The following is a 22,528-nucleotide window of genomic DNA, read 5'->3' on the forward strand; positions in this document are numbered from 1 at the left end:
AATATCTCTTCAGCTTTCTCCTGTTTTAATTCACTGCAGCAGTTCCACAGATTTGTTTCATAAATAACACCATCGACTTTTTTTAAACATGTGAAGTCATGTACAACATTTCCACATTAGCCTTATTGTGGGGGAACTTCCCCACCCCGAAAAATAAGGAAGATCTGCAGAGTCCATCAGTTTCTTTTTCTGGAGGTGGAAAGCATTTTTCATCACAAGTCCTTTGGAATTGTCTTGGATCTTTATTGATCAGGGTAACTAAGTCTTTCACAGTTGGTCACTGTTACAATGCTGCTATCACAGTATACATTGTTTTCCTGGTTCTTCTCATTTTCACTTTACATCAGTTTATGCAAGTATCTGCAGACTTTTCTGACACCATCCCTTGTCATCATTTCTTAGAATACAGTAGTAATTCATCATAATCACCCACCACAATGCTTTCAGCCATTTTCTAATCGATAGGCATCCTTTTAGGTTCCCATTCTTTGCCACCACAAAAAGAGCTGCTGCAAATATTTTTATACAAATTGGTCCTTTTTCCTTTGATCTCTTTGGGATACAGACTTTAGGTCAAAGGGCGTATATGAAGTTTTATAGACTTTTGGGCTTAGTTCCAAATTGCTCTCCAGAAGGGATTAATCAGTTCACAACTGTACCAGTAATGCAGTAGAGTCCCTATTTTTCCACCTTCCCTTCAATTTTCAGCCAATCTGATACCAGTGAGGTTTCACCACAGAGTTGCTTTAACTTCCATTTCTCTAATAAGTAGTGATTTAGAACATTTTTTTCCCTACATGACTGTTTCTTCTTCTGAAAACTACCTGTTCATATCCTTTACCTTTTATCAGCTGGGAAATGACTCATAAATTTGGCACAATGCCCTATATATTTGAGAAATGAGACCTCCATCAAAGGAACTTGCTGTAAAAATTGTCCCCCAGCTTCCTGTTTTTCCTCTAATGTTGGCTGCATTGGTTTTGTTTGTGCAAACCCTTTTTATTTCATTTAATCAAAATTGTCCATTTTACCTCACATGATTTTCCCTCTCTTTTGGTCCTAAATTCTTCCTCTATCCATAGATCTAACATTTTCCCGTGTTCCCCTAATTTTATCATTTCTCCCCTTATGTCTAAATCATGTGCCTGTATTGATTTATCTTGGCATATTGTGTGAGATGTTGTTGGTCTATGCCTAGTTTCTGTCAGACAGATTTTCACCTTTCCCAGCAGTTTTTGCCAAATTATGTTATCACTTAAATAGCTTAGATCTTTGGGTTTATCAAATACTAGGTAACTGAGTATTGTGTACCTAATCTGTTCTACTGATCCAACACTCTGTTTCTTACTAACTACCATATTGTTTGGATGATTATGACCTTTGGAGATCTGGTACTGCTAAATTGCCTTCCTCCATTCTACGCCCCCCCCATTATTCCCTTGATATTCTTGACCTTTTATTCCTCCAGATGAGTTTTATTTTTTGAAGTTCTTTGAAATCGTTCTTTGGTAGTTTGGTATTGAGTGGAACAGGTGTGTTTAGTGAAGACCCCTGAGAGGCCCCTTGTGTCAGCCCTGCTTGTCTCACCTAGCCCTGAGAAACCAAACGATAGAAATTCTGTTTTTCTTGAATTTCTTTTTGTGTTATGAAACTGTCCTTGACAGAAGTTGCTTACTCCCTTTGCCAAAAATGGCTCTTGTAAACTTTTTCCTTATTGCTAGGGTAGATTTTCCGTGGATAGATTGTACCATCAAGGCTCAGCCAATGGGCTAAGAGGAAGGGGATTAAAGTAGGGGTATTGTGGTCAGGGTCTATAAAAACTGCTGTGCAGGGCACACCCTTGTCATCCTCAGCCATTGTCATCTTGAGCACAGGAGGGAGTGCCCTTTCTTGAGAAAACTGAATAAACATCTTTCCTTTTTACTCCTTGGGCCAAGACTCTAATTTTATTAAGGGGGCTGTCCCACAAAGTTTTGATGCATTGGCCAGGAACTTCCCTTTTCCTTGGAATTTCTCCAGTACATACTCGGAGACAGGTGCCACCCAGTTTTCCTGGTGACTCCCAAGCCTGGTGCCCAGAGAATCCTCCTTGAGAAGGGAAAGTACCAAAGAGAGTCTTTGATCTAGTAAAAATGAAACAGTGGAGCTCCAGAGGTCATGAACAAGTCAAGGTCACCAGATCAAAGTGAAACCAACCCAGTCACGTGAGTTTGTGTGCTCAGCCCCCCCACCCCATCCCCCAGGTAAACAAGACCTGTGAGATTTAGTGACCTTAAGGGTTAGAGTTCGTAAGGTTTGCTTAGCCAAGACCAGTGAGCTCCTGGATTCACCTCCCATCTAAGCAGTTAGAATCTGTAAGGTTTGGGTAGGTGTGTAGCCCTAAGCAGTTAGTCTCTAAAGGCTGTTTAGTCTCCCACTTAAGCAGTTAGAGTCCATAGAGATGGGAAAGATTGATTCTAAGGAAGGAGGTGGCAGGTTACCTAATGTGCCAACTGATAGTCATCTTGGGTCCCAACTTAGTAATGGGGAACGAACTACCAAAGTATAAGGGAGAAGATAAGAAGAAAATGATGAATTATTGTTCTTTAGTTTGGACAGGGACTCCGCTCAGAGGAGATATATTCTGGCCAAAGTATGACTTCTCCTCCGACTGAGTTTGGCAAAAATTTAAACCTATATGTACTCTCTTATTTTGTGAAATGTTTTGTCTGCATATGCTGTGTTGATATTTCTGTGTGAATGAAAGTCTGTGTCTCAGTTTTACCGGATGCTTTGTAAGGTGGTAAATTCAGCCAGAGCAGAAAGGCTGAGCTGGACTGGCCTGAAATTCCTGATACTTCTCTTCTCCAACCCCTCAGAGCTGAGAGACAGGGAGGGGGGAATTGATCTTTTTCTCTCAGACCAAAGAAAGGCAGGCTAACCAGCATTTAACCATTTCATGCTTCACCCAAAGGAGAAATTGGGTAATGGGACACAATAGAAAGGTCATTGAATTCATTCTGGTTGTATGTGGAATTGTGAATAGGTGAAATGTGTCACTCTTAATTTAATGTTCAAGATAGGCTAGAATTTATTAAAGTCTGGTGGAAGTAAGTGGAAGATTAGCAAAAAATCTCAAACAGGCAACTTAGAAGAAGGGCTGAGAGTTTTGAATTTAGGTTTAATTAGGTCTTGAAGCTAAAGTTGGTACTTTCTGTTCAAATTAAGTCAATGTATCTGATACCAGACAATGAATTTAAAGTGGCAAAAAGAAATAATAATAAGTTTTTTCTGTTTTTCAAAAGTGATCATTTTGGGATAAGGAAAAAGGGTTTTATTTTATTTTATTTTGCAGCAGCAGAGGGGAAGAAATGTGGCTTTCTTGGTATGTAAATGGTTAGACATTTAACTCCCTCTAGTTTTTAAGGTTTAGGGTAGGACAATATTGTTAAGCATTTAATTTTTATTTGGAATATAAAGGAGAATAAAGGTCGTTTGATTAAAGAAAGAAAAGGAAAAAAAGAATGCTGTAAAGAAAAACTGGGCTCATGTGCTTTCAACCACTCCCCTGCATCAGTTCAGAAGATTTGGGTATATTGAGAAAATGAAAATTTGTAACTTGATTGGCAAACCGACAGACAATTGTGATTGGTAATTGTTACAGTTCAATGAACTATTAAGTTGCTAAGTTCCCTGCTTAGAGGGTAAGTCAAGCCTACCTAGTTAACATTGGTTCAGAATTAATAAGAGCTCTTTTACTTAGGCTGAAGACAGTTAACTTAAGCACATTTCAACACAATTTTAAACTTTTTCAGAACAGAAGAAAGCTTATTTAAATTGAATTTAAATAAAAAGTAATAGCTTATGAACTATCTTGTCATGATTAAAATGTAAAGGAAAGCTGGATAGTCTGAGTAATGGGATTGAGAGATTTGGAAATATGAATAAAGATTTGATTGAAAATATGGAAGGCAGATAAGCTTTGGGAACAAATGCAGGTTATTTAAATCCCTCTTGTCCCTAGATAGTTGTTCTGGACCTTTGTGTCAGTTTCAGATGGTAGCAGTAAGTGGTGAGGGTGTGAGGAAGTATTTAAAGGAGACAGAAAAATCATGCAATTTGATTTGATAGTTAATAGCTCAATCAAATTGGAGATGAATATCTGATCAGGTGTTAGTGTGCCCATATGGTGGTAAAGAGATTAATTATTATGCAAGATGATGTGGAAATGCATTCACCTGAATGAGTTAATGGCTTTTTAAAAGTTTTAAGTAAACTTAAATAGTTTTAAATTTGTAAGTAAATCTAAATATTGTGTAATAGTAGGAATTGCATTGTTAAATTAATGATGACTTGGTTTTAAAAAAGCTGTTATGAATTCTGTGTAAGATTTTCTGTGTTGTAGAATTCCTATTGAGAAAATGAGAATCCTGAAAATATGTGTGTGTGTGTGTGTGTGTGTGTGTGTGTGTGTGATCTATAAGCCTGTTCCATCTAAGAATGTGTTAAGTATATTGAAAAGTTTTTTTCTGCTGTTAGGAAGGAAGTTTTAACTAAAATTGTTTTTGCTATGAATCAAGCATTTACAAAAGTATGTTTATAAAAGGAAGCTTATGGGCAAATGTGAAAAGACTTTGGTTTTTAGATCTTTTGTAATTTTTGCCAATTAGGTTCATGAGGGTCTTGTGATTATAAACTGTTCTTAAAGGAGGAAGTTTTTTTTTTTTTTTAATGAAGAACTGCTTTGTAAACTCTTTTGTATGATTTTTAAAAGGCCTACCCAATTTGTATTTGTGAATTAATTTGTTCAGTTCCCAAAAGTTCATCTTTTACAAACTTAGGAAAAATTTAGTTTCTCTAAAGAACTTAAAAAGAAAAAGATCATGTTCTTTTGTAGCACTGCTTGGTCTCAGTATCACTTAGAAGGCCCCAAAGCATGGCCCATTTTTTGGGACTTTAAAAATAAATTCTCTCTTACAGTTAGAATTATACTATGAGTCTTGAAGGAAAATGGGTAGAAGTTTCCTACATAATGACCCATCGAGCTCTCAGAACCTTGTTCTCAGGGAGATTGTGAGATGTTTGGAGGTAGAACTTCCCCCTCCAAAAAAGCAATGGGGGTCAATCGACTTTGGCCCTCTCCTCCACCAGCCCAGACACAGATCTTGCTGAGGTGTGACCTTCTGCAGCCCCTCCTGCTGAGGTGTGACACCTGCTTAGGCCTCAGGCCCCGCTCCCATGGCACTCTCTGGGGAATCTCCCCTTTGACCTGTACTCTTGCTCAGTGGATCTTTCCCCCTGCCACACTGATTCTTGACCTTGTAGCCTGATCTGATCCATGCAGCATTCCCCAGCCCCTCCCTCACAACAGTGGGACTTCCTATCCCCACAGGATCCTCAGGGCTTTTCCCCTGAGGGAAGTGCCTGTTTCTAGTGGAAAAATTACAGCCTTAGAAGTATCTAGGTGTTCAGCACGTAGCCATAGCCATGGATAGAGGGAGAAGGGGGTACGGGTCAAGATAGAGCAGCCAGCCAGTCATTGTCTGCACTTGCTAAGACAGTCAATCCTTCTCTCAATAATTTTTTATATGATATGAAAATGCAGTTGATGTAATCTGAAGGTTATTGTTCATGTTTACAGCTAAAACAATTTGGTTATCATCAAAAAATTGTAAGTTTGCTGTTTACTAATGCCAAAACCTAAAGCTGGTGTACTGTGTGTGTATGTTTGGAAAGGTGCAGTCCTCAGGCTAGTCAAAAAGTACAGACCCAGCAGTGGGAGGTTGTACAAAGAACTTGCTTTGGTGAGAATTTGAAAATGTATAGAAATGATCTCTAGTGATTGGCTTTTAGGGCAAATTTAAGATCTAAGATGTAAGTCCTGGTGTAATATTCTTGATTAGTGGAAACCTGCCATCCAATGAAAAGCCTCTGGGAGCATTACTTGTTGTGTCCTACTACTCAGAGAGGAATGTGACTATTGCAGGCAGAAATTTGCCTTGGGGACAATCCTGTCCTCATCCTGGGGTAGAACCCTTCTGACTCAGTTTCCTCATTGTATTCCCCTGAAAAGGAATGCTTTCCCACTTGAGTATTTCTGAGTCTGGTTATAAAGTGGAGTTCTTGCTTTTCATCTTCATGGCATGTTTCTATAACCACAGCAGATAGTTTAAGATGTAAGAGCAGCACAAGTAGTGGAATATTGCTATTTTCAGTTAATTGGGTAGATGGGTACTCTGGTGTGAATGGGACATTCTTTCTGAATGTTATTGTATATATATAATTCTTTCTGAATATTTCTGAATATTATAATAAGAATAATTAGATAAAAGAAAGGAAACCAAAGTATAAGTGTAATGTTGTATCATTGTTTCATAGAGCAAGACTGGGATTTAAAGTTAGCTGTAATTGTATGGAATTGCTGAGGTTAGGGGTGCTTGTGACCCAAAAATAGTGACACATTGGGTCCTGCTCAAATGAATTCAACCCAACCTTCTTTCAGCTAAAGAAGGTCCAAGTTTGTTATCTTATCTACAGAGGAACAGAAGAAGGAGTCAGAGGGTGGTCCCAGGTGGTCCAGGGATGGTTTTGATGGGAGTGGCTAGTAACCTGAAGATTTGGATTAATAGAATCAAAAATGGGAATAGAACAGAGATTTGGGCATAATGATAAGGAAAAGTTTCTGGGCCTCTAGAGAGCTAGATCAGGTAGAGAAATCTAAGGAGCTTTCACGGTGAGGTTTTTCCCTTTTAGACAAATGAGACTAAAACTCCTTTGGAGTGAGGGACAAAGGTCCCAATTTGGAATAAGGTCTTTACCTATTACAAAATGATGTAAAAGCAATTGATGTTAAAACAATTGACTGAATGAATTACTGAGATTAAATCAGAGACTTCTTCAATTTGGGTTAAAAGAATTTATGTAGTTCTTAGAGGCAGGTAGCCCCTGGTAATATTTGACATTAATGGAAAGTTTAAGGTTTCTGTTTTGATTTGAATTCATTCCATGAATGTAAGTTGAAGTGAGTGTTTAAACTTATCATATGTGGAGCTCATTCTTTTAGACTGAGCAGGGTTAGAAAGGTATAGAAAATCTTAGGAAACATATAAATTCAGAGCAATAACATGGTTTTAACGGTATATTAGATTTTGATTGTTATTTGATCAGGAATTAGAACATGTATAGAAAGGCATGCACCCTACTTATGACTTGCTTCAAAAGATGTTCCTGAGCCAATGTGAAATTATAGTCATATCTGAAACTGATTATTGGAGCTTGCTATGTTAAGATTTTATGGGACTGTTAACTGACTGTTCTTCTGGTGTGGATAACAAGAAAGACCATCTGAACCATTGATCCATGATGTCAGTGATCCTGTGAGATGCTGGTATGAACTACAAAAGGTGATCTCATGGGAAGGGTGGGAGAGCAGCTGTTTAGCCTGGACTGAGGTAGGATTTTTCTGACTCAGTTTCCCCACTGACACCTGGCAGACTTTAGCCTGGCTAGATGCCAGTTGACAATCTACTCCTGCCTGGGATTGACCTGAAGTTAGGGAGATATTCCCCTGAAATAAATGTCCCTACTCTTAATGGCAATTCCTATAATCAGAAGTTTTATAAGCATATTACAAGATCTATTAAAAAAATAGTTTGTTGGTAGGGGAACATCTGAGGTTAAGTCAAAAAATTAAGCTATTAGACTTAGAATTTTAGACCAACAGCAAGTTATAGTCTCTTAATTCTTGGTAACAATGTGGAGACAATCAGGTCAAGGGCTTGTGAGGTTAGCATACGTAGTTATTATTTTGTCTCAGTTGGTTAATGTGAATTTCTGAAGCATGACAATTGGCCAAAGTTCCAATTTTGATCTTGTAAGAGTGAAAAGTGTATAAAGCTCAGGAATGGTCATCTAAAATTGTATTATATTAAGGTCAGTTTTGTAGGAGAGTGGACATCTGGATTTCTACAAGAAAACGAAGGAAAGAAGATGCTGAGATGCTGTGCTGAAGATGACTTGAAGAAGCATCACATGATGAGAAGTTGGAATTATTTTATGATGTGCTATGTACTGTGTTAACAATGATTATTTAGTGTATTTAAGTATTGGAGCCTGTTACTGACTCCTTAGTGAAATCTCATGAAGGGGACCACCCCCCTCCTTGTAATTTGTCAGTGCGTCAATCAGCCTCATACCCGAGTGAAGGAAAAAAAAGGAGGGATTGAGTGGAATTAGGTGTATTTAGTGAAGCCTCCTCAGGGGCCCCTTGTGTAGCCCTGTTTGTCTCACCCAGCCCTGAGAAACCAAACAATAGAGATTCTGTTTTTCTTGGAATTCTTTTTGTGTTATGAGACAGTTCTTGAGAGAAGTTGCTTACTCCCTTACCCGCCTTTGCCAAAAATGGCTCTTGTATACACAGCCACATCCTAGGATCTTGTCTGGTCAGCGTACCTGAGCCTGGTTCCAGAGCCAATGGAGGGTTGTGGAAGATAGTCTTCCCCTGACCAACTGTTTGTCTCCCATGCTGTCCCACCCTGTCAGTAAGGTGAAAGGTGCTGAAGCTGAGGTTGCCTCCCAATACACCTGCCCCCAGAGCTTGTTGTTGATTCATATTTCTATGGAAATATCTGCACTTCAGTCTGGTTAAAACAACATCCTGAGAGCTAGGGTCTTTCTAATGCCCTCTCAAGTTGCCTTAACTATTTCTGCTGGTCAAAGTTCATGTTGAGGCATTATTTTATATTTTTGTGTGGAAATTTAGGAGAGCCAGGTAATTTCCTGGCTAATTCTGCCATCTTCCCAGAATCCTGTCTCATAAGTTGGCTTCTCCAGAGACTAATTCCTTCTTTAATTTTTGCTTTACAGACAATGAATTCTAAGGCTCCATTTCCACCCTCCTTAGACATGACTCTGAAGATCTCTCACATCGAATGTCTTGCCAAAGAAATTTTGGTGAAGTTTCAGGGCAAATATGATGTTGAATGTGAATTTGATTACCACATATTGCAGAGTGAGATCCAGCACATCCCCAAAGCGTATGATAATGTTGGTGTAGGGGAGTTTTGTTTGGTAGAAGAAAAAGATTCTGGAGAATGGCACAGAGGACAAGTAGTAGAAAACAAAAACCACTTCTATAAAGTGTTTCTTATAGATTGTGGAAAAGAGCTAAGAGTCAGTGCTACCCATGTGGCTTCTGCAGGTGACAACTTATTCGAACTCCCTCCAAGGATAGCAGCTGGTATTTTTGCCAACATCCTCCCTCTTGGGGAGAAATGGTCTCCCAAGGCTTTGAATTACTTCATGTCATTAGTAGGACTTCAAGTGAAGGGGCATGTGCAGGCCATCCTGCCTCATCGAATGGTTCTTCTGGAGGTGCCAAGAATCATCTCTGATCTTCTTGAACTACAGTTAGGAAGGCTCGTTGATGGAGATTCATTTCATCTTATTATAGAAATGATAAAAGAATTTCCCCCTGATCCCTCTAGTTCCCAAATGCCAGATTTGCTGCAGCAACAATATAAAAGGCCCAGCAATAATGAGGTGTCACCTAATTTTCAACACATCCTCGATAAATTACAGCCATCCCTGCCGATTAACTGTATGGAAAGTGTGAAAATTGCTTCTGCAATCAGTCCCAGTAGATTCTATTGTCACTTAATGAAATGGTTGCCAGAGCTGGAAAACTTAACAGCAGCCATGTCTGTGTGCTATGAAGCGATCAGCAGAGAGAGGAATCCTCCAAGTGATAATTTTGGGCTGCTTTGTGTTGCCAAGAGGAGAGATAGGCAGTGGTACAGAGGGGTTCTCCAGCAGCTCCTGCCTCAAGACCAAGTGAAAATCTGGTTCATGGACTTGGGCAACAGTGAAGCTGTGCCCTCCAGGTATGTGAAGAAACTGAAGCAAGAGTTCAGTTTAGGGCCGCTCTTTTCATTCCCTTGTTCTCTGTCACATTTCAACAATCCAGACAAAGATGTCCGGAATTTTCAACTTAAGTTGTTTAAACGAGCTTTGTTAGGGCAGATGGTGTTTGCACATATCGATCAGTTTGATCCTGAAGAACATTTATATTATGTGACCTTTCATAGTCAAGAATTTATGATGAGCCCTAAGAACTTGCTGCAGGCAAACAGACACCCTCTGCCACATAACCTGACATCTGAGGAGGTAGAGACCCCTCAGTCTTTGGGAAACAACAAGGCCTCTCTCAGAAACAGTTCTGAAGAGGAGAGCTTTAGGGGCGATTCAGCACCATTAAACTCTGCATTGGAAAAAGACCCTTTGTCAAAGGTGGCCGTATGCTGGAAGACAGTAGAAATGAAAGTTAATTCTGCTCACGTGGCTTTCGTGGAGTACGTACTGAACCCGTCAAATTTCTGGGTACGCACCAATGATCATCAGAACAGATTCCAAGATTTAATGAGGAAGATAGAAGAGCTGTATGATTCTTGTGAGAAGGAAGAAATGATTCTCAAAAGACCAGAGCCTGGATTATTTTGTTGTGCTCGGTATAACAAGGACATGCATTTTTATAGAGCTGTCATCACTGAAGTTAATGGTTATAAGATCAATGTTTACTTTTTGGATTTTGGGAATACTGAATCTGTACCATTTTATGACGTAAAAATTTTGCTGCGAGAATTTTGTGAATTACCAGCACTAGCTATGTGTTGTTCACTGGCTCACGCGTGTCCCACGGAAGATATATGGGTGAAGAAAGCAACAGATTTTTTTAAAAAGACTGTGTTTGACAAAGCACTCCAGCTTCAAGTTGTAGCCAAGAAAAATGACAAGTATATCGTTAACGTACAGTGCCTTGAGGCCTCTGGGAAGGTCAATGTTGTTGGTCTTATGGTGCAAGCTGGTTATGCAGAATATTGGGAAGTAAAACCAGAATGTCTTCTAAAATATGGAACAGATGTTTTAGAACCAAATTTAAAGCCTGAGCACAGCCTTGTAGTTAGGCAAGCCCGCCAGCCTCTTCTTGACAGATCTGGCCATCGTCCTTTGAGCAAGTCAGAATTCTCAGTTGCTGCCTTCGCAGAGTCAGAAAGCCCTTTCCCCAGAAATCTAGCACATGTGTCTGGGACAAGCGAGCCTCTCCATCCGTACAAAGAATACGTGTTCAAGCCTGGAACCATCGTTGATGTGAAGTGTTCATATTTCTCTTGTCCTGGAGACTTTTCTTGCCAACTGCAGAGTAAGTTACCAGCACTGATGCTGCTCATGGAGCAGATGCAGAAGTATTATAGGACCCATAGTGACCCTTATCAGGCAGGGCAGGTCGCCTGTGTTGCAAGGTATGCAAAAGATGGCAGATGGTACCGAGCAGCTGTTCTGACTCAAGTGTCCCCCAGGGAAGTGGATGTTATATTTGTTGACTATGGTAATCAGGAAAGAATCTTAATTAATGATCTTTGTGCTATTAACCCAGACTTTCTTGTTTTAGAGGGTCAAGCATTTAGATGTAGTCTTAACAACTTAATTGAACCCATTAATTCTGAATCATTCATTTGGACGACGAAGTCTTGCATAGACTTTGGAAACTTTATTTCTTCATGCGATGGACTGTTGACTTGTATTATCTACACTTTGGTTTTAATACACCCAAATTGTTTGTGCAACATAGTTGACTTGCAAACTCCTTTCATCAGTGCCCGAGAATTTCTGGTCAGCTGTGGCTCTGCACAGCACAGTGCCTTCTTAAAGTCCTTGCCAGCTTCAGTGAGTCTTTACAGTTTCTGCTATTCTTCTTTTAACCTAAAAATTGGAAGCGAAGAAGAAGTATATATATCTCACATCCAAAGTCCGAAAAAGTTTTATTGTCAATTGAGGAGAAATAGTCGAAGTCTGGAGGTAATAACAGCAAAAATTGCAGAGATTAATAACCTCTCAAATTATCCAAAATTTGATGGCAAAACACGATTATGTTTGTCTAGGTACTTTGAAGATGGTCTCTTTTACAGAGCAATAGTATCTCCTGTGGAATTATCATCCTACTTACTGGTATACTTTGTGGACTTTGGAAATAAACAAATAGTAGAAGGAAATAAATTAATACCTCTTTTAGATCACTTTCCTGAGTTGCTTTTTACACCTATGCAGGCAATAAAGTGCTATCTCTCAGACCTTAGGGATGTGGACATTCCAGCAGAAATAAACATCTGGTTTGAAGAAAACTTTTTGGGAAAACCACTGAAAGCAGTGGTAGTGTCTAGGGATTCAGACGCCCAGCTTGGCTTGGAACTGTATGATGGAGACCAGCAGATAAACCAGAAAGTTAAAGTTTTGCTTCAAGTTTACGGGAAAAAAAATGACCAAGGAAAATGTGTGGAAAAGTTTCATAAGAAATGTGAAAGTAAAATGTTGAGTAGGGCATCATCAAAAGACAAAGTGTACCGCTGTCCTTCTCCTGTAACTAAAATTAGTTATCCCAAGTATCTTGAAAACAAAGTAGATCAAACTGCGAATTCCAAAGATATACACGTTAAACTTTTAAAACCAACAGCTTCTTTTCAGATTGAGTCAGTTTTGGAAAGCAAGGTGAATCAGCCTTTAAAGGGGGGACTAAAAAATACAAATGGAAAAACTAGCCCTGAATCTACTGCCCAACTTGACTTTAGTAGTGAAGGAAAACCAGTATGTGCTGCATCAGAAACTAAATGTGCTCGACGGTGCGTAACTCCATCGAGAGCAGAGACTGTGGCAAGACCTCACATCTCAGACCTTCCTCCTCCTCCTGTCCACCTGAATACCAGGGTTAAAGGCTATGTATCTAATATATGGAGTCCAGCGAGCTTCCACATTCATCTTGCTGAGAATGAAGACTTAATCTTTAAACTTGAAAGGGAACTAAATGAAAGGGTGGGAGATCTAGACAGGGGGAGCGAGCTGATTGCACTTTCAGTGGGAGATCTCGTGGTTGCAAAGTATACTGCTGATAAGAACTTATACAGAGCCATGATTAAAAACATTGTATCCCGGAATTCTTTTGAAGTGGAATTTATTGACTACGGTAACACAGAAACTGTACATTTGTCCCAAATCCGTGAACTTGATAGGAAATTTTTGACTGTTCCTCAGCTTGGCCTTCATTCTTTTCTTAGTGGAGTAAGATATAATGAGTCCAACGAATTATGGGACAGCAAAACGGTAGCTTACTTTGCTGAAAAAGTAAATAACAAATTAATTTCTTGTGAGTTTTTGAAGAAGCATGAACAAAAATGGGAAGTAAATATTATTTGTGATGAGAAGTGTGTTGTTAATGAAATGATGAAATGGATAGCATGTTCAAAGAAGCGAGAGAAAGTATCAAAGACACCTGAAACTCACTCTCAAAAAATGGGTCTGGGTATTGACAGTAAAGAGAAGAAAAGGTCAGATGAAAGTAAACACCCTCGAGCATCCTGCCACCAATTGGCTAAAATCCCGAGTCCTGAATTAAAGCCTGGACAGCTTGAGAAGGCTGAGATACTGCATGTTTCAAAAGATGGACACTTCTCTGTGAAACTATGTAAAAATGCACAAGCATCATCCAGCTTACTTTCCTTGATAGTTAAAGAAGCCAAGGAAAACCCTTTCCTGCCTGTGGAAAATATAGAAGAAGGTTTAGAGTGCTTGACAAAATCTGGAATGACAGCATCATGGTGCCGTGCCAAGGTGGAGAAATGTTTGGGAGAAGAGAAGATGCTTGTGTATCTGCTGGACTGTGGCTGCTACGAAGTGGTACCCTTGCTGGGGACGAAGGAGCTCAGCCAGGAGATCAGAAGCATTCCACAACAGGCTGTGCAGTGCAAATGGATTTGGATTGAAAATGCCAGAAAGATGTCATTTGAGTCCACAGCACACTTGTTTGCACATTTGGATACAAAAATCTTGTTCCTCCGGTATCTCAGTGTTGCCTGGGAAGTAGAGATCTTGGTAGATGGCCTCTTGCTATTGGAATACCTACACTTTAACATTGGTCAGAGTGAGGAGACCAAGCAGAATCATTCAGAGATTCTTGGCGTGGAGTTGGAGAGCCCTGTGATGTCTCTCAGAGTGAATCCTGTTAGATGGGCACCTCTTCAGAGTGGCCAACAGTATGGTGGCTTTGCCACTGCCATTTTTGATCCCTCTGACTTCTGTATGCAGCCAGAGGACTTCTTTGACACCATGACGACTCTATACAGGCTACTTTTGGCTCTGCCTGATCACCTGCCCACCCTACCCCCACAGCTGGTCATTCCAGGGTCCAGTTGTTTGTTCAGATATGGGTGGGAAGACCAGTGGAACAGGGTGGAAATTTCTGAAGTCTCCACTCAGTCTGTGCTGCTTCTGTTTATAGACTATGGGTTTTCTGTCTGTGTTCCCCATTCAGAGTGTGCTAACCTGAAAGTCGTTCCTGAGAAGCTTTTGTGTTTGCCACGGCTGACTTACCACTGTGCCTTATCCGGTATACTGCCTGCTAATGGGGACCACTGGGAGGATGCTGCAAAAGCTTTTTTTCAAGATTTACTGAGCAGGCCAGGCTTGTTCTTTCAGTTTCAGGAGTATAGCCCTGGTACAAAACTGCAAGTTGAGGTCATGCATGGGAAGAACAGCCTGGCAGACCTGCTCGTGGTAGCTGGGCATGCGGTGTTCTCAAAAGAGGCAGCTCATTATGTGGCAGTGGATAGTGTTCAATCTACTAAAATTGAGTATAAGTTGCAGGGAAGGCACTTTTATCCACTATTAGATAAGGTTTTCCCGAATGAAAATGTGCTTTTGACGTGCACAGGGAAACAGGGACCCCAGCAGTGGAAATTTATTCCATGGAAAGATATATACAAAAAATTTTTTGGGAAGGCCACCCCTAGTACTTGTTTTCATTCCAGAAACTTAACCCTGAGAAAGAAAGCTGGAAATGGAAAACACAAATCTAAAAGTATAAAGTTTGAGACATGTGAGAGAAATACATTTTGGGAACAGCATAATCACTTGAAGAACGAACCTAGTTGCATCGAAAATAATCCTGAAAACCGACCACCAGGAAGAGTATGGAAAACATATAACCTTTGTACCAGAATAAAAGCACTGAACATCAATGAAGAAATGGTACTAGAAGAAAATTCAAACGGTAAGTAACTGTTGTTATTACTTAAATGCCACTTTATCGAATTTGAAATTTAACTTGGGCTTTTAAAAAAGTTCATATTCACATACATAACATAAATACACACCACATATAGGTCTGGTTTGTGTAAAAAAACTCAGCATATAAAAAAATCTGAATTTATGAAATGGATACATTGGGGAATGCTTAATTTGGATTATAAAATGAACCTTCACTTTTCCACAAAGATTTGCCATAAAGTTCTTTAAATAAAGTCCATCTAAAAAGAGTTCAGTTGAGAAAAATTCCACATTCTTACAAAGTATTGAAGGAGTCATAAAATATGGTGCATCAGTATTTAATATTGTGACTCTAACCTCCATCACGTTGTTTTTCTGACTGGTAGCCCTCCTTCTTTGGAGATGATCTTCATTTCCAAAGGAAGTGTCTCCATTAGGGAGGTGTGCCGCTCGTGTTGTTTGTTTCTCTCTTTCATAATCACAGGAGTTGAAACAGAATGGGAAAAAGCCTCTTAAAGAGAATTGTGCATAGCTGTCAGGAAATTATTTTCCCCCTGCTTTTTGGTGCCTTTATAAACAACCTAAACAAAGCCACTTTTTCCTTTCTATGTTCCTGATTCCAAAGATGTAGAGGAGATGCCTCAGAGCCAGAATGCCTGCCTGTTCTGGCAAATGTGCTCCCCAGCATAACTTGGAAGAGAGGAGCTAGTATTGTGTCCTTGGCTTCCTTGTGCTACACTTCACCTCTGTATTTGTTATGGGAGGGCAGGGAGACAGAAATGAGGAGAAGAAGGATGTTTGGGGCTGAGTGAGACAGCACAAAACAGTTAAGGTTAACTAGGAGAACTTTGCTCTTGTCAGTCAGTAAGCATTTAGTAAATGCCTACTCTGTGCCAGGCACACACGATGGGGATACAAAGGCAGTCCTTGCTTTATAGGAGCTCCCCATGCAATGGGGAAGATAGCCTATAACACTCTGTACAGATATTTTCTATTCAGGACAAATGGGGAATATCATCAGAGCGTAGGCCCTAACATTGAGGGTGATCGAGAGAGGCAGTTCCTAGAAGGGGAGAGTTTAGCACCGGAATGAAGCCTGGAAGCAGGGAGTGGTGCAGGATGGGGGGCTCAGTGTCACTGCGTTATAGAATGTGGGGGGGGGGCAGAGAGGGCAAGGTATGAGAAGACTGGGAAACGTGGTGTGTGGGCAGGTTAGGAGGGACTTTGGATGCCAAAGGGAGGATTTATACTTGATCCTGGAGGTCATGGAGAACCACCGGAGTTTATGGAATGGGGGTGGGTGGGTGACATGGTCAGGCCTGTCTTTAGGAGGGAATGGAGGGAGAAAAACTAGCATTTATTCAGCACTTACTATGTGCCAAACACTGGTCTAGACGTACTAATATCCACATTTAATCTTTGCAGCAGCCCTGGGAAGTCAGTGCTGTTACTGTCTTTATTTTACAAAGAAGGGAGGAAACTGAGGCAGACAAGTTCAGTGACTTACTTGCCCAGGGTCATACAACTGATAGATGTCTGAGGCTAGATTTGAACTTGGGTCCTCCTGACTGTAGGCCCAGCACTCTGTGTGCTGTGGTGCTCACTAGCTGCCTCTAGGAAGATCACTGGTGGCTGAGTGGGGAGATCCTTAAGACTATTGCAATAATCTAGGTGTGAGGTGATCAGGGCCTGCGCCAAAATGAGGGACTGGTGATAGAGAAGAGAAGGGAGGGGTGAAATGACAGGTCTTAGCATCATGTTGGCTCTAGGGGCCCAGGATGCCGCCTGAAGAGCTGGGAGGAGGGCGTTGCCCTCAACAGTCATGGCAGGGAAGGGTTTTGGGGGAAGATCGTGAATTCGGTTTTGGAGACGTCTGCTGGACGCGCAGTTAGAGATGTCCAAGTTCTCGGCACCACTGCCGTCTTGTTTCTCTGCTTCTGTATCTTATTTTGTTTCACTTTTTCCTTTAGTTCCTGAAGTCTTTGAGTGGAAAGTTTCCTCCAATCCAGATAATTTGAGGGGGGGAATGTGAAATGTTAGGAGTTTTATGGGAGCTCAGGGTTAGAGTGAAACACCTCTGCAACCTCTGGATAAGGTTTTGGGACAGGGGTTTACCTTCAAAAGCCCCTTCCCAAGCTCCCTGAAATGTTTAGGGCCACAACCAATTTATTTACATCCTTTTTTATTCCTGAGCCCATCTAGAACTCTGAGGAGGGTGGGGTGCTCTCCTTGGGCTTGAGATTCCATGCAGTGGGGCTCTGTATGTAGACTAACTCAACCTGGAATGTTCTCTGCCTTCTCTATTCCCTTCTGTGTTGTTCCTTCTCTAGAGATAATGGCCTCTAAAAACTTTAGACTTCTAGTTGCAGTTCTGGCCACCCTCCAGCCCGTGGAGACCTTCCCTTCCCTCCAGAGGGCACTTTGCTCTGAAGCCTGAACTTCCTGGTCTCTTGACTGGTTCTTCCAATGCTTGTGTGAAACCAAGAGTTGAATGCATCAGAGAGTGGAAATTCATCCCGCGATTGGTAGGAGCGTAGTGCCCTGCAGTAAAGTCCCAGGCCTGTCTAGTGCTCCACATCACAGTTGGCTCCTGAGAACTTGACCCCGTAATTAAGCCAAAATAAGTTTTTATAGAATTTTTAAAGTAACCTAAATTATTATTCATATCACATTACTTTATAAAAGTTTAAAAAAAACCTAAAAAGCTTAGTAATCATGATGGAAATCACAATACTATATGTGAAACTCATGAGGATGCTTCTGTAGGAATCTCAGATTCTTGGGGTAAGCCTGTGGGTCTGCACTCCAGAGGCCCCCCTGCCATTCCTCATCAGCCAGGAGACTTTGCCAAAGAGTGACTCAAAAGGTCCATGGAAGCTGCATCTTATAGATGTCTGCAGTGACCATGGGAGGATGGCTCCCTTTGGAGTTTACCGATGGAGAGGCACATACTCAAAGGCAGCTGCTTCATTGCTCCCGGAAGCCTAGGGTCTTGAAAGGCCTTTGCTCATGGAGTTTTGGAGGATTCCTGCTGTTTCCTGGCCCATTGGCTGCTCCTTGAAGTTGCCCCCTTCGCCATTCTTCCTCTTTGTCTCATGTGTGTCTCCTGCAGCTTCCCTTTGAAGTGAAGACAGAGCACTCAGATCCTCCTCTTGGGAACTTCTGTGTGTGTGTGTGTGTGTGTGTGTGTGTGTGTGTGTGTGTGTGTGTGTGTGTGTGTGTGTGTGTGTGTGTGTGTGTGTGTGTGTGTGTGTGTGTGTGACAGAAGAGAAGAGCAGAAGCCTGCCTCCTTTAGAGCTCCATTCTTGGTCTCCTTACGTCACAGAGGTTCTTGCCCATCAGTCACCTGAGTGCCATCAAGATCTTGTGATGATGTTTTCGGACTTCTGCCCTCCCTTCCCCCTTAGACGTGAAAACACAAGTGGATGGGTCGTGTTCATTGTTCTGTGCTCACTTCGCTGATAATGTCTTCATTCTAGGTGCCAAGCAGACCCTTCTTTGTACCCTTTCTTCTTTCTGGCATTTCACAGGATTTCCATGAGATAGGCTTGGGGCAAGTCAGGGCTTCATGTCATATCAGTTTGTGCTTTTATATGTATGGAGTGAAGAATTGGATGGTGATCCCTCAGAGCCCTAGCATCCTATCCCTTTAGGGAGACTCCCTTGCTTAGAGGAGATTTCACATAGGGCAAGTTTGGATTTTTGTTAAGGGAATTTATTTTTATGCTTGAAATCCTTGGCATCCAATTAACAAAAGAGTGCTCTAAGATATGAGGCTGTGTGTGTCCCAGAACTGCCTGGCCACCACCCTCTGGCACATGTGGTGGCAGGACCTTGGGCATCTTCTGGAGTAGCTTGATGTGATGACTCAGTGCTCCAGGGTGCAGAGGAGGCACCTTCCTTGTCTGGTAGGTGCTCAGGTTGATGAGTTCACAGGTCTGGCCCTCCCCTTGGGGTGGAGCTTCCTTCACTCTCCTGTGAAATGCAATAAATGACGTCATGTAAAAGGATTCAGTTTATCGACTTATGTTTTAGAGGTTGTTTAAACTCCAGAGATGCAGAATGGGGAACGTTGGCTTATTTTTCTGTTGCTCATAGCTATTAATGAGTCAAATACAGAAAAGACCAATTGTTAAAACATGGGTGGAGTCCTGGACCTCAAGTTAGGAAGACCTGACTTCAAGTCTTCACGTGTTTACTGTGATTCTGAGAAGGCCACTTTACTTCTATCTGCCTCAGTTTCCTTATTTGTAAAATGAGAATAATGATAGCACCTGCCTTCCAGCTTTGCTGTGACGACAGTGTTTGTAAACCTTTAAGCACAATATACATGCCGACTGCTGTTATTAGAACATCCGTTAGTTTATAAAGCTGAATGAGGGACTTAGGACTATTAAAATGTTATTTAAATCTTTGGGAAATTTTTTTTTCCAAGGCATTATGGGCACATGAGTAACTCACATTTATAAACCACCTTAAGATTCACAAAGCACTGACCTTGCATTCACCTGGTGAAGTAGGTAATCCCCAAATGATTTCCATTTTTTTGAACGGAGATTAAGTGTTTGTGTCACTGTGTTAGCTTGTTAGCAAACTGTATCTTATTTGTTTTGGCCACTGGTGTTAAGTGACAATTAACTGTCTTCTGGAAGACTTTTTTGATCATTTTAACTTTTTACAATCATTGTCAGTTCCCAAATTTGAATCTAGGTGTCCTAGACTGCTAGAAATGGAAAGAGACATCAAACAGCACTTGGAAAGCAGCATCCGCCCTATGTCGGAGTCCCCCATTTTACAGATGAGGAGCCTGTTGCCCAGAGAGCTTAAGGAAGTGGTCCAGTGTCTTACAGGTAAATGAGACCTACGGTTTGGAAGCAGTGCTCTGATTACAGGCTGCTGTTCACTTTTAAAATTAATGTTTAATGATATGTTTTCCACTACTTTTCATTTTCAAATATATGCCTCCCTTTCTCCTCCCTAGTGAGGCTTCACTTTTGAACAAAAACTATGTGGGAGAGGATGAATTCATAACTAAACAACACAGCAGTATTGTTGGACCGCACCCACAGTCCCCCACCCAAGTGAAGAAGGCTTGCAATAGTGCAGTGTCTTAGTTTTTCTCTGAGGCCAAGCGTGGTCATCATAATTACACGTTGTTTATTTCCCCCACCCTTGTTTAGTTAATATTTCAGTAACTGTATGTTTTGTTTTCCTGTTTCTGCTTCCTTTGTTTTGCATCTGGTCATAAAATGTCTTTCCACGTTTCTCTACATAGTTATCATTTCTTGTGGGTCAGTGACATCACATTAAAATCGTATGCCACACTTTAAGTCATTCTCCAGTCAGTGAGCATCTGTTTGTTTCTAACACCTTGCTTCCATAAAAAGTGCCACTAGGAACATTTGATGTACATGGAACCTCTTTCTATCGGGCTAACACTGGGATCTCTGGCTCAGGAGGGAGGAACATTAGTCCCTTTTGCTCAGCACAGTTTCAAACTGCTTCCAGAATGAATGGGCCAGGTCATAGCTCTGCCAGCATGGCTGTGCGTGTGCCTGGCTCTCAGTCCTTCCAGGATAGATTCTTCTCACTTGGTTACATGTAGCCATTTGCAGGCGTGTGATGAAATCTCGAGTCCTTATTGTTTTGGGGCATTTGTAGGTATGACTCTTAATGGTTTGCAATTCTTCTTTTTAAAGAAACTGTGAATTGTTGAATTTCAGACTGAACGACCCAGAGCTGTCTCCCATTCTGCATGTTCAAAACACATCATCGTCTTTCCTTCCCAACATGCCCTTCTTTCAAAGGACCTGCATTTTTCCAGTATTGCAGATTCATAATCTCAGATTATCTTCCACTTCTCACTTTCCCTCCACCCCCTTGTGTGTTCTGTGACCAAGTCTACCCCTTCTCTTCTGGGCTACCCTTTCACTTTCCACACATTGGCACCATCTTGGTTCAGGCCTTTACTGCACCTTTCTAGTGTCTTTGTCTCCAATCTCTGTTAAATCTGTATTCCATGGTGCTTTTAAAAAATAAGCAGAAATTTCCCTCCATCCTACTCCCCCCAGGTCCCCACTGAGAATGAAACAAAAACAAAACTCTGGTTCTAAACACATACAGTGAAGCAGAACAAATTTCCATATTGATAATATCATCTGTCTATCTGCATATCTACATACTGTCTAACTCTATCTACATGAGGGTGGGAAACAAAAGGAAGTTTGGGGAAAATTCTGTAATCAGGGTCTTTGAGTAGACAGCCAGACAATTAGGAGGAAGGTACAGGAGCAGGGAGTGACTGACTTAGCAATTCCCAATTGACTTAGCAGTTCCTCTTCTCTGACCTGGTCAGGGGAGGTAAGACGATGTACACAGTTGGGTACAGAAATACATTTCCCCTAATAGGGAAATAGGAAATAAAGGGGAGAAAGGGGGCAGGGAATTAGAGAGGGGCCAGGTTCAGGGGAAGGAATAGTCCTATGCAAAGCAAGTGCTTAAGATATCCAAACATTTTTTAACACCCTCTCTGAGGTGGCAGGCTACCCATTGATTACTAATCAAATAATCAGCTAGCTTAACAAGTGACGGTGTAGGAATGTGATAGAACACAGTTACACTGTAAGATATGATGGGGGCGGTGGCTCAGAGAAGCCTGAGAAGACTTTTGTGCACTGATTCAGAGCGAAGTGAACGAGAACCAGGAAAACAATTTATACAGTGACAGCAGTATTCATTTTATACCCATACGGCTTTGAAAGAATTAGAATTCTGGTCACTGTAATAACCAACTCTGATTCCAGAGGACTAAAGATGAACATACTGTCTTTCACTTGTTTCAGTTGTGTTCAGCTCTTTGTGACCTCCTTTGGGGATTTTTTGGCAGAGATATTGGAGTGGTTTGCCGTTCCCTTCTCCAGCTAACTTTATAGATGAGAAAACTGGGGCAAACACAATTAAGTGACTTGCCCAGGGTCACACAACTAGGAAGTGTCTGAGGCTAGATTTGAACTTGAGTTTCCTTGACTCCCAAGCCCAGGGCTCTGTTCACTGTGTCACCTAGCTCCCCATCTCCTGAGGTAGAAGAGAGAGAATATAGAATTGGAATATAGAATGCAACACTTCTCTGTTTCTCTGTCTCTCCCTGCCCTCCTCTCCCCCCTCTCCCCACCCCTTTTCCCCCCTCCCCTCATCTCTTTCTCTGATATAGATCTGTAGACATCTCCGATATCCTCTTATCTATAGACATTTGAGAAGGTGTCTCCATAGGTATCTGATACATATCTCGATCACAGTGGTATGGCTATGATAGATATAGATAAACCCGTGATAATCTGCATCTATCCTGATTTTTCTTATTCTGTGCTCTTGAGTGCCCACACACTATGTTGTAAAGGAAGCCACTTCCACCTTCTCCAAACGATTTTGTGTCTGTGTGGTGCGCAGAGTGCTGGGTCTG

General features: G+C 41.3%; 1 protein-coding gene across 4 annotated transcripts in view; it reads left to right on the forward strand.

The window, feature by feature from the left end:
- The window catches only part of TDRD15 (tudor domain containing 15), a 38,752-nt gene that overhangs the window by 10,843 nt on the left and 5,381 nt on the right, over positions 1 to 22,528 (forward strand). For 3 of the 4 annotated variants that reach the window (XM_072650002.1, XM_072650033.1, XM_072649991.1), the window contains exons 2-3: positions 8,845 to 15,073; positions 19,761 to 19,919. In XM_072650002.1, the coding sequence (XP_072506103.1) occupies positions 8,845 to 15,073; positions 19,761 to 19,919 (6,388 nt within the window). The remainder of the gene's footprint in view (positions 1 to 8,844; positions 15,074 to 19,760; positions 19,920 to 22,528) is intronic. The other variant, XM_072650092.1, reaches the window with a different exon arrangement.

Source organism: Notamacropus eugenii, chromosome 1 (assembly GCF_028372415.1).
Source record: "Notamacropus eugenii isolate mMacEug1 chromosome 1, mMacEug1.pri_v2, whole genome shotgun sequence".
Classification (NCBI taxonomy): Eukaryota; Metazoa; Chordata; class Mammalia; order Diprotodontia; family Macropodidae; genus Notamacropus; species Notamacropus eugenii.